The sequence below is a fragment of the Chrysochloris asiatica genome, unplaced genomic scaffold, assembly GCF_000296735.1.
Source record: "Chrysochloris asiatica unplaced genomic scaffold, ChrAsi1.0 scaffold00123, whole genome shotgun sequence".
NCBI lineage: Eukaryota > Metazoa > Chordata > Mammalia > Afrosoricida > Chrysochloridae > Chrysochloris > Chrysochloris asiatica.
Window position 1 is genome coordinate 8,254,693 of NW_006408641.1, and position 12,886 is coordinate 8,267,578.

Genomic DNA, 12,886 nt, shown 5'->3' on the forward strand with positions numbered 1-12,886 from the left:
AATAGAGACTTCAGCTGATCCTGAGGAGTGTCAGAGCAGTAAGACCCTTCAGATAAATCCTGACTTGAGGCACCCCTACCTTAAACAGTCATTGCGTGAGGACCGAAGAAGGATTTGGCCATGAGCTGTTAGTGCAACCTTCACAAAGCTGGGCTAATGAGTCTCCTGATCCTAGAGGGGAGAGTTTGTCAGAGCACCACAGTGTGAGCTACAGTAGAGTAAGCAGGGGCAGACCTTACCAGGTTTATATGACATGCAAAACATTTCAGGTATTGTGGTAGGAGAGAACAATGAAAGAGTCTCAAGTACGTGCAACATGAATAGTATTTTAGGAAGATCTCTTTTATGTCAGGTGAAAGATGGATGGCAGTGGGATTAGAGTGAATACAATATGGGAGACTGTTTTTGTTGTTGGGAAGTGCCAAAGAGTTGGTTCTGACTCATAGTGACTCTGTATAGGGTTTCTGAGGAGCAGCTGGTGGATTTGAACTGCCAATCTTGCAGCTCAAATTGACCTTCTGGTTGATTGCTTATCCTATGGCTTAGCCTAAGGCTGTTATAGTGATTATATAATGTTACTGTGGTGGCATAGTGTTGAGCAATCATCTGCTAACCATAAATTCAGCGGTTCAAACCTCTTCATGGAAGATATGGCAGTCTGCTTCTGTAAAGATTCACAGCCTTGGAACCTTGTGGAGCAGTTCTATCTGTAGTCCCTATGAGTCGGAATTGACTTGAAAGCAATGGATTTGATTTGTATTGAGAGTAATTTGCAGAGAGATGATGAAGGCCAGAACTTGGATTCTGTGAGTGTAGAGAGCTAAATAGATGTATTTGAGAAGTATTATGGATGTGAAATTGATAACTTCTTGACATCAAGTTGGTTTTTACTCATAGCTACACTATACAGGGTCCCTATGGGTTGGAACTGACTCAACAACACTTGACAACAACCCTGTTGGAAAGAGTAGAACCATCCCATATGATTTTCAAAGCTGTAATTGTTGTGGAAGCAGATTGCCACCACATCTTTCTCCCTCCTGCTGACTGATGAGTTTGAGCCTCTGACCTTTTGGCTAGTAGCCAAGTGCTTGATCATGCACTACCAGGGTTCCTATAGAATTGATATGGTGTGGTTATTGGCTTAATGAGGAGTAGAGAGAGGAGACTAAGGCTGATAGCCTTGTTTATGACAGCCTCCAGTCTGACCTCCTCTAGTCACACTGCATGCAGCCAGAGTGATGGAGCCAACATACAATCCTCCTGTCATTCCCTGACTTCATTGTTCTTAGTGCCAAACAACCAGTAGTCACCCTTAATTTGGATTGTTGTTGCTAAGTGCCACCAACTTGGTTCCAACTCATAGTGACTCTGTGTAGGGTTTCTGAAGAGCAGTTGGTGGGTTTGAACCACCGACCTTGTGCTAATCCTACAGCGCCACAGATATACTACACTTTATTTGTCCATTCATTCATCATTTGACACGGGGCTTTGGATTGTGTCTATGCTTGACCTGTTACGAATAATGTTGCTGTGAACATTTGCATACAAGTTTTTGTTTGAACATGTTTTTGTTTCTCTTGGGTACAATCTACATTTCCTTTTAGTTTTAAATTTATTTTTACTGGATATAAAATATTGGTTGGAAGTTTTTTTCTTTCCGTACTTTTAAGATGTTGCTTTATTATCGTCTAGCTTTTTATTATGTTCTAGCTTACATTGCTTCTATTGAGAAGATCTGTTGTGATATTTACTGTAACATTAGCTGAAACTCAGTGCCCTTATCCAATTAAGATTTTCTTATCACTGGTATTAAGCAGTTTGATTATGATGTGTTTTGGTATAGTTTTCTTTATGTTTCTTATGTTTGGATTTTGCTAGGATTCTTGGAGCTAGCTATGAATTTATAGTCTTCACAAACTTGGAAAAAATCAGTCACTGTTTCTTCAAATATTCTGGATCAGTTTTAATTGATGTATTATTCTACATAGCCCAGTGTGAGTTGCCTTTTTCTGTCTCTTTTTTCCTGGCAATCTTTGAGTGGTTGTCAGGCGTTTTAAATTTTACTTTGTTGGATGCTGGATGTTTTTCTGTAAATCGCCCTAAGCTTTGTGTTGGGATTCAGTTAAGTTACTTCAAAACAGTTTGATCCTTTTGGGTCTTGCTTGTATGATTTGTTAGATGTGTCTGGAATATTGCTCAGTCTTGGGTTAATAATTTTCCACTATTGAGGTAAAATTTCCTGAACACTGTGATGAAGTTCTTTTCGTCTTTCTATGGAAACAGACACGGACCATGGCCTACTCTGAGTACCACTGGCCCCCTCTCATCCTTTCGTATGGTTCTTAACCCAGCTTCAGAGAGTCTCCTCACACTCAGGCACTGATTGATACTCTACTGAAGACTTGAGACGGACCCTCTGCAGACCTCTAGGGACCACTTTGTCCTGCTTTCCTTTTTGGTACTGCCAAGAGCTTGTGACATATGAATAATACAATTGAGATATAAACTCTTCCTTTTTTTTTTTTCAACAAAGAATTTTATTAATATTTTAAATTCTTTTTATGATAAATTTCTTAGTTCAAATAAGTTTTCTTTTACCTTTACAGTTTGCCTCTGAATATTAATTTGCTAGATAGCCCAGACTTACTGGAAACAACCATTGATGACAGAATTGGGACACCTGGCGCTATGCAACCATCTCAAGCACCATCGGAAATTCACTTTACTCCCAAGCAGACTGGATTCCAGGAACTTGAAGTTGAATGTGGGAGTAAGTAAATGTCTGTATTAGACCTATGGTATCTTCGTTTTATTTTATCTTCTTTGAAATGAGATATTTAAATCAGTTTCTAAAAGGAGTATTTTATGCAATAGTTGACATTTTAAATTGAATTTGGAATAATTATGCCTTCTGCCTCTTTTTAGCTTAAGGATACATGGAAATATTTAGGTTGACGTAACTGATACCATTAAATGTTTAAATGTCTATAAGTTATTAAACATTTATGAGTTTTCAAACTTTAGCTTTACTTTGTTTCTTGAGTACCAATCAAGGAGGACCATTTCTGGGAAGATTTTCTGGGGTACAAGATTGAATGTTTGGACATTCTATTAGTTTCTAGAAAATATTTTGTTACTAATGAGGATAGTTTTTGCCCAGACTCACAAATATAAATAATTATTGAAAAATGCTGTATTCCTTAATTTTTAAAATGTTGACAGAGGTTAAAAGGAGAAGAAAATTGCAGGTTGAAGTTTTGTAGATATTTGTGTATTGTCTTGATCATAAAACATAACAATCTTTAGACAGGCAATGAGACTCAATAGGTGTTCCTATTGAGTCTCATTGCCAAGCATGTGTCATTTCAAAATCGTTTCTACTTATGTGGCTCTTGCCAATTTGATTCTTCTGGCAGGATCAGCGATTCAAACACACCATCGATTCCTCAGAAACCCTATACAGGGTTGCTATGAGTTGGGACCAACTCGATGGCACTTAACAACAACAACAGCAAGTAGTGTCATGGTTATGAGTTGGTTTGCTAACCTCAAGGACAGCAGTTCAAAACCATCAGCAGTTCCGTGGGAGAAAGATGAGGCTTTCTGTTCCCATTAAGATTTACAGGGAGGCAGGGCAAGATGGCAGACAAGGCAGAAAGACTGTGCAGACCTTCTACAGCAAGGATACGGAAAATCAGAGGAGGGTCCTGGAACTCTGAGATTCAGATAACTAAGTGGATTGAGTACTTACAAGGAAAGAGAGTTGAAAAAAAGTGGCAACAAAGGAGGTGACTTCTGATTTGAGGTGTCTGAAAGGACCAGACACAGCCATTTTGAGTATCTGTGAGCAGATTAAGAGACCAAAAAAAAAAAAAATTGCATTGCAGAAGTCTGCCTGTGACTCACAGAGACAAAGTAACTAGCCATACCCACTTCAGCACTAGCAATTGGGCTATCCACCAGATCAGTGACAACAACCGATGGTAGCTAAATTCACCCTGAACAGAGCTACATGAGCATCAGAGAACAGTGCACAAGTTGATCTCTTGATTACACCTGCCAGAAGGTAGTTGGTGAGTTCCTAAGAATACACCAATATACACCCATCCATTTAATACAAATACAACAGTACCACAATGCCTTGAAGGCAACTGACAATCTGTTCTCATGAAAAAACAAGAGAGGGTAGCTCAAATAAATGACCAAGAGGTATAGCTACAAAATGTTTTTGATGAAAAAGAGTTATTGGAATTGGCTGGAAAAGATTTCAGAAGAATGGTATTTAGATACCTCCGAACTACCACCACTAAAGCCAGTAATGATGAAATAAAAGAATTCTAACAACTTCTTCAGTCTGAACTGGATCAAACATGCAATCAAGATGTATTGATAATTACTGGCTATCAGAATGCAAAGGTTGGAAATAAAGAGGGAGGATCAGTAGTTGAAATATGTGGCCTTGGCAATAGAAATGCTGCAGGAGATCACATGGTACAATTTGCCAGATCAGTGACTTCTTCATTGCAAATGGGGGTGGGGTGGTTATGTGCCGTGGAGTCGGTTCCTACTCATAGCAAACCTTTACAAGAGCAGAAAGCCTCATCTTTCTCCCGCCAAACAGCTGGTAGTTTCAAACTGCTGGCCTTGCAGTTCTCAGCCCAATTCGTAAACACCATACAAGATACACATACACCTGGACCTTATCAGGTATAATACACAGAAATCAAATTGACTACATCTGTGGAAAGAGCATGTGGGAAAGCTCCATATTGCCAGCCAAAGCAAGGCCAGAGGCTGACTATGGAACACACCGTCAATTTCTCACAAGCAAGTTCAAGCTGAAGCTGAAGAAAATTAAAACAAGTGCATGAGAGCCAAAATATGACCTTGAACATACTCCACCTAAATTTAGATATCATCTGAAGAATAAGTTTGATGCATTAGACCTAAGACTGAAGACCAGAAGAGTTGTGGGATGACATCAAGAACTTCATACAGTAAGAAAGCAAAAGGCCATTAAGAAGACAAGAAAGAAGGAAAAGACCAAAAAGCATGTCAGAAGAGACTCTGAAACTGGCTCTCCAGCATAAAGATGCTAAATCAAATGGAAGAAATGAGGATGTGCAAGAGCTGAATAGAAAATTTCAAAGGGCAGCTCGAAAACACAGAGTGGTGTATTATAACGAAATGTGCAAAAACCTGGACTTAGAAAACCAGAAGGGAAGAACAAACTCAGCATTTCTCAAGCTGAAAGAACTGAAAAAAAATTAAAATAAAGCCTCAACTTTCAGGTTGAAGGATTCTATGGGCAAATTACTGAATGATGCAGAAAGCATCAAAAGAAGATAGAAGAAATAAACAGAGTCACTACCAAAAAAACAAGAGGTAGTGTATGATCAAGAACCAATTGGACTGAAGGAAGAAGTCCAAGATGCGTTGACAGCATTGGCAAAGAACAAACCTCTGGGAACTGATGGACTACAAATTGAAATCTTTCAACAAACTGAATAGAAAATAGATCTATTTTATCCCAACAATCTAGATTTTTACTTTTAATTTATGATAATAGGGTTTGGGAAAGAAAAATTTAAGCCTGTACCTTCACCACCAGCTTGCCTTTTTTTCCCCCTCAGCCCTGAAAGATGTCTCGGAGAAATTCAAACAGCTTGAGATGGAAACCACTCCTTTGGCAGCCTCACTTCCCAGCATAGACGTTAACGTGAACAACCAGGTAGTAAGATCTCTCCTTTGCATGCCTGTTACACATCTCCAGAGCTCTTGGAAATCCTTTCTTCCAAAGTTAAGACTTTCTCTTTTTCTGGGAAACTGCTAAACTTTTTATAAAACCTGTTTTCTTTGTTCTCTTCATTAGAAAATGTGAAGTTTAGAAATAAGGAGAAACCTTTAGTACTAACAGCTGGTCATTTCATGTTTTTGTTGGTTTTAACACACAGTAATATGTGATGGCTGTTAAACCTGTTAATACAATCCATTCTTTTTCTAATTCTGTTCAGTAGGCCTTGATTTAGTTGAAAGACTTACTGATATCTTTTTTAAACACATTTTTTAAATATAATATTTTGTCATAGTTGAGAATATATGCACAGCAAAAACATACACAAATTCATGTATCTATCTGTGCAACCTTCACCCACTTTTTAAGTTGTTCCTCCCAAACAACCCACTATATCTCCTAAGATTCCTAGCAAATCTTCAGGTGGATATGGTCAGTTTGGTCCCATAGAGGTCAATCTTCAAAGAGAACAATGCTCCAGGCAGAAGTTCTCTTGATTTAAGCTGTGTGGTACTGTAGGATAAGTACTGGCCTGCAAGATCAGTTTGAACTGCAAGGTTGGTGGTTTAAACCCACCAACTGCACCTCGGAAACCCTATACAGGGTCACTATGAGTTGAAACTGATTCGATAGCTCTTAACAACAACAACATTGTTTGGATTGGAGTCCTGGTGTGGTATAGGATAAGCACTGGGCAGCTAACTGCAAGGTCAATGGTTCAAACCCACCAACCACTCATCAATAACCCTGTACAGGGCCTCTGTGAGTCAGAACTGACTTGATGGCACTTAACAGAATTGGTTTGGCAAGGCACTAATTTTTGCGATACAAGATAAGCATCATTATATCTCATCTAACTATAAAACACATTATAAATACAATCCTTAGAACTATTATTTAGTTAGTAGTTAAGCTAAATTATTGTTTGTAAGGCAAATATAGAGAATATTTTTGGCTTAAAGTTTATTTTAGGACAGTAGTTTCACAGAAAATCAGAAATCCAAGAGAATTTGAAACTGTTCTGCATTTTCCCATTTTTGATCCGGATTCTTATCTAGAATATTTGATTGAAATGTTCAGTAACAGTAGCTGAGTGCCATCCAGTTTTTCTAGTCTCATGGCAAAAGAGAGGATTAACCACATTCCCTCCTATTCCTGACTCTCCTTGTTCTATTGCTCTAGGCAAATGTGAGGTGACTTCAAAAAGTTCATGAAAACATTCCATCATCCTTTAGTTCCATTTCCCCATGAACGTTTTGAAGCCCTGTCATCATGGTCAATTGTTGTGCCTTGGATGGCTGATTGCAAGCTTTAGTGACCCCAAGTGACACAGAGAGCTAGGACGTAGAACAGAAACAATGAACTTGTATTAGGCCAGTTAACTGGATGTCCCATGAAACCATGATACTAAGCCTCCAAATCAAAGAAACAAACCCCATGAGATATTTGGTTGTACATAAACAGCTCAGCATTACTACTTTAAAAAAAAATAATTACTATAAATGTCACGTACTTGGCCAATTAAGCTTTTTACACGTCCAGAACTTATTGATAGCACTTACAAAAATCAATAGTGCAGCTTTACCCTTAATCAATGTGATTTTTCCATCACTATAAACCAAAATTCAGTACTCCATAAGCAATAACCCCCTTTTCCCTCCTCTTATCCTTGGTAACCATTAATAAACTTTTGTCTCTATACACTTGCCTGTTCTTGTCTTTTTATATAAGTAAAGTTATACATTATTTGCCCTTTTGTGATTGACTTAATTTCACTTAACATAATGTTTTCAAACTTCATCCATACTTCGGGTTATATCAAGACTTCATTTTCCTTACTGGTTGAGTAGTATTCCATTAGATATATACCACATTTTATTGATTCATTCATCCATCCATTGGTGGACTGGTTGGAAGCCTTTTGAAATTACAGAGAGAATTGCTAGACAGAGAACTACTCTGTATTGTAATCAAGAAAAAGAATTTCAGATGCTTTACCTTCATCTTTGTTTCTTAACTTTTCATTGTGCATTGAGTGAAGGTTTACAGAGCAGATTATCTGGTTTACATTCAACAATTCGTCCTCATTTTGCTTCCTCTCACTGATTCCATTTCCCTCAGTGCACTGTTGCTTCCCTTGCTTCCTCCCTGTGTTTCCTCTTTCCATTGCTGCTGCTTTCTTAACCTTTCTAAATTTTGTCATTGGGTAAATGCTGCCCTTTTGATATCAAATAGTTGATTATTCTAAGTTGTGCAGACCTTACTAATGTTATTTTTTTCTGTGTATATCTGTCTGTTTTGTGGCTGAGAATTGAGAAGTTGGGGTGAGTTCAGTTCCAGACCTGAAAAGTGACTTAGGGCTATAGTCTCTGTCCAGCAAATCTCTATCCAACCAATTAGCCTGGTCTCTTTTTAAATGTTGAGTTTGCTCCATATTTCTCCCACTGTATCCTGGAACTCCTAATGTGGTTCCTTTCAGAGCAGTTGGTAGTGGTAGCTGGGCATCATCTAGTTCTTCTAAGTCTTAGAGTCATGGAAACTTACCTTTTTGTGTCCATTAGTCCAACTGTATTAATTGTTTCCATGTGCCTTCAATTTTTTTTACTCTTCTTTCCACCCTCTGCTCGTGAGCTTTAAAAATCCTAGTTGCTATTCAGCTAAGTAAGATGTAGAACATCTTTTTTTTTACTTTTGTAGACTGTGTTATGTCAGTTGACTTTGGTGTGACTATGGTTATGACACCCCAGGCCCAGGAACTTGTTTCCCAGTGTTTGGTTATGTCTAAGAAACTTTCATAACTCTGCCCCCTTTATTCTTGGATATACTTGAAGAAAAGGTAAATACTCATGTCTCAGGGGATACTGGAGTCAATTGGCATAACATAATTCACAAAGACAATGTTCTACATCTTTCTTCAGTGAATAACAATTGGGATCTTAAAAGCTCATGAAAGGTCATCTAAGGGGCAACTATTAGACTCTGTCTGGGGGCAAGAACAGTGATGAGAACTGAAGACACTTGGAAGCAATTAGTCCAGTGGACTAATGGAGCATGTGATCATCAGTCTCCATGACTATGAAACCAGAAGAACTAGCAGTTACCAACTGCTCTGAAAGGAATCACATTAGAAGGTACTGGATCAAGTGGGAGAAAATGTAGAACAAAAGTCAAAATTATATAAAAGAGCAGGCTAACCGGTCAGAAAGATACAAAGCAACCTGAGACTATGGCTCTCAGTCACCCTTCAGTTCAGGACTGGAACTAAACACAACCTGTGACTCAATTTTCAAGCAAGCAGTAAATATATATGTAGGAGTTGGGCAACAACACTAGTGAGGTATGCACACTGTTCAAAAGGGGAGCATTTAACTAGGGACAAAATTCAGAAGGGTTGGGGAAGGAGGAAAACTTACATAGGGAAGAAGTATGACAAATGATATTACACTGAAGGGATTTCAGTCATTGGAAGGAAATGCAGTATATGATCTGATCTATTTCAGTCATTGGAAGGAAATGCAGTATATGATCTGATCTATTGAATGTAAAACAGATATCTACTCAGTAAACCTTCACTCAATTCCCAATAAAAAGTTAAAAACAAAAATTTTTTTAAAGTAAATACCCATATATGGTTATCTGCTGTCAAACCTACATATACTTGTGGGTGTACTTCTGCTCTCCCTCCCACACCTGTTGAGCCTGCGTATCTATGCATCTGCATATCGATCACATTTTTTGCGGGATTGTATTTATAACAGTATTTACTTCTATTGCCCACCACTCATTTATCAGTTTCTCATACGTGGTGCCTTGCATGTTGCTGTGCTGCTGGAAGCTATGCCACCTGTATTTTTAAATACCAACACTGTCACCAATGCTAGACAGGTTTCAGCTGAGCTTCCAGACTAACTCAGTCTAGGAAGAAAGAGGTGAATAATGTTTGAAAGTTTAGCCACTGTGAAAACAGTGGAACATTGCCTCATACACTGTCGGAAGATGAAAACATTGTGAATACCTGCAGGAAATTGTCAGATATAGTATTGGAAGGTGAGCACTTTGGGTTGGAAGGCACTCAAAATATGACTGGGTAAGAGCGACCTCCTCAAAGTACAGTTGACAGTGATGATGCGAATGAAGTCAAACTTTTGGGACCTTCATTTGCTTATGGAATATAACTCAAAATGAGGAACAACAGCTACAAATAGCCATTAAATTATCAGAACATGGAATGTATGAAATATGAAACTAGGAAATTGGAAGTTGTCAAAATTGAAATGGAATGCATAAAGATTGATCTAGGTATTAGTGAGCCAAAATGGACTGGTATTGGCCACTTTGAATATATCAGTCATACAGTTTACTGGGAACGACAAATTGACGAGAAATGGCATGGCATTCATTATCAAAAGGAACATTTCAAGATCTACCTTGAAATATAATGATGTCTGTACTAGGATAATATCTGTATGCCTACAAGGAAGACAAGTTAATACTACTAATATTCAGAGTTGTGCACCAACCACTAAAACTAGTGATGGTGAAATTGAAGAATTCTGTTAGGTTCTTCAGTCTAAAATTGATCAAACATGCTATCAAGAGGTATTGAAAATTACTAGGTATTGGTATGTGAAGGTTGGAAACAGAAGAAGGGTCAGCGGTGGGCAAATACAGAAATGATGCTGGAGATCACATGATAGAATTTTGCAAGACCAATAACTTATTCATTACAAATACTTTGTACTTAATATGAAAGAATACACATGGAACTCACCAGACAGAATACACAGAAATTAAATTGACTACATTCATTGACTTTAGAATCATCTGAATTTAGAGATCATCTGAAGAACAGATTTGATACATTAAACACTAAAGACAGAAGACCAGAAGATCAAGAACATCATACATGAAGAAAGGAAAAAAGTCATTAAGAAGACAAGAAAGAAGGAAAAGGTCAAAACGGATGTCAGAAGAGACACTGAAACTTGCTGTCCAGCATACAGATGCTAAAGCAAATGGAAGAAATGAGGAAGTCCAAGAGCTGAACAGAAAATTTCAAAGATCAGCTCTAGAAGATAAAGCCAAACATTACAACAAAATGTGCAATGATCTGGAGTCAGAAAACCAAAAAGGAAGAACACGCTCAGCATTTCTCAAGATAGGGGAACTGAAGAAAAAATTCAAGCCTTGACTTTAGTTATTGAAGGATTCTCTGGACAAATTACTGAAAGATGCAGAAAGCATCAAGAGAAAATGGAAGGAATACACAGAGTCACTATACCAAAAGGAAATGGTTAATGTTCAGCCATTTCAAGAGGTAGCATATGATCAAGAGCCAATGATACTGAAGGAGGAAGTCCAAGGTGCATTGAAGGAATTGGCAAAGAACAGGGCACCAGGAATCGATGGAATAAATTGCAATCTTTCAAGAAAGTGAGATGGCACAGTAGGCTGTCACTCATCTCTACCAAGATATTTGGAAGACAACTGTCTGGCCTATTGATTGGAAGAGATCTGTATTTGTGCCCATTCCAAAGAAAGGTGACCCAACGGAATGCGGAAATCATTGGACAATCTCTTTGATACCCCATGCAAGTAAAGTTTTACTACAGGTAATACAGAAGCGACAGAGAACTTCCAGAGGTTCAAGTCAGATTCAAAAGAGGCCGTGGAATGAGGGATATAGTTGCTGATGTCCAATGGATCTTGGCTGAAAGCAGAGAATATCAGTAAGATGTTTACCTATGCTTTATTGACTATGCAAAGGCTTTCGATTGTGTGGATCATGACAAGCTATGGACAACATTGTGAAGTATGAGTATTCCGGAACACTTAATTGTGCTCATGAGGATCTGTACATGGACCAAGAGGCAGTTGTTCGAACAGAACACTGAATGGTTTAAAATTCAGTAAAGTGTTTGACAAGGTTGTATTCTTTCACCATACTTATTCAACCTGTATACTGAGCAAATAATCCATGAAGCTGGGTTATATGAAGAAAAATGTGGCATCAGGATTGGAGGAAGACTCATTAGCAACCTGCGATATGCAGATGATACAACCTTGCTTGCTGAAAGTGAAGAAACTTAAAATATTTACTGATGAAGATCAAAGAGCACCGCCTTCAGTATGGGTTACATCTCAATGTGAAGAAAACAAAAATCCTCACCACTGGACCAATAAACAACATTCTTATCAATGGAAAAAGTCTGAAGTTGTCAAGGACTTCATTCTTCTTGGATCAACACTCATGAAGCAGCAGTCAAGATATCAAACGACTTATTGCATTAGGCAAATCTTCTGCATAAGACCTTTTTAAAGTGTTCAAGATCAAAGTTGTCAGCTTGAAGACTAAGGTGTGCCTGCCCCAAGCCATAGTATTTTCAGTAACCTCAAATGCATGTGAAATTGGACAGTTAATAAGGAAGAATGAAGAAGAATTGATACATTTGCATGATGGCATTGGAGGAGAATATTGAAAGTGCCATGGGCTGCCAAAATACCCAACAGATTTGTGTTGGAAGAAGTGCAGCCAGAGTGCTCCTTAGAGGCCAGGATGGCCAAACTTCATCTCTTATACTTCAGACATATTGTCAGGAGGGACCAGTCACTGGAGAAGGATATCATGTTTGGTAGGGTGGAAGGTCAGGGAAAAAGAGGAAGACCCCCCCAATGAGATGGATTGGTCAAGTAGCAGCATTGATGGACCCAAGCGTGGCAACAATATTGAGGTTGACCCAGGATTGGGCAGTGTTTTGTTCTGCTGTGCATAAGGTCGCTATGAGTCAGTACCGACTTGATGGCACCTAACAACAACAACATTTGTTGGAAGAAATGGTGGAAAAACTCAGTAACATCAGCAAACCAGATTAAGGACAGATGGTGGAACAGGCCATCAATTGCTCATAAACAAGTTCAGTCTGAAGTGGAAGAAAATTAAAACAAGTGTGTGAATAAGGAGGATTCGGATGCAGACTGTGCAGACCCGGTCAGGAGGCCAAGCCCCTGTAGGCCCAAGCGTTGTTGACCATCCAAACCATAGGCTCTGAAGATCAGACTTTAGCTACCTAGTAGACATAGCAAACTGTC

At 38.5% G+C, this 12,886-nt stretch overlaps 1 protein-coding gene across 1 annotated transcript in view; it reads left to right on the forward strand.

The window, feature by feature from the left end:
• The window catches only part of EPB41L5 (erythrocyte membrane protein band 4.1 like 5), a 169,130-nt gene that overhangs the window by 118,141 nt on the left and 38,103 nt on the right, over positions 1-12,886 (forward strand). The window contains exons 16-17 of the mRNA XM_006868729.1: positions 2,610-2,773; positions 5,637-5,734. Of these exons, the coding sequence (XP_006868791.1) occupies positions 2,610-2,773; positions 5,637-5,734 (262 nt within the window). The remainder of the gene's footprint in view (positions 1-2,609; positions 2,774-5,636; positions 5,735-12,886) is intronic.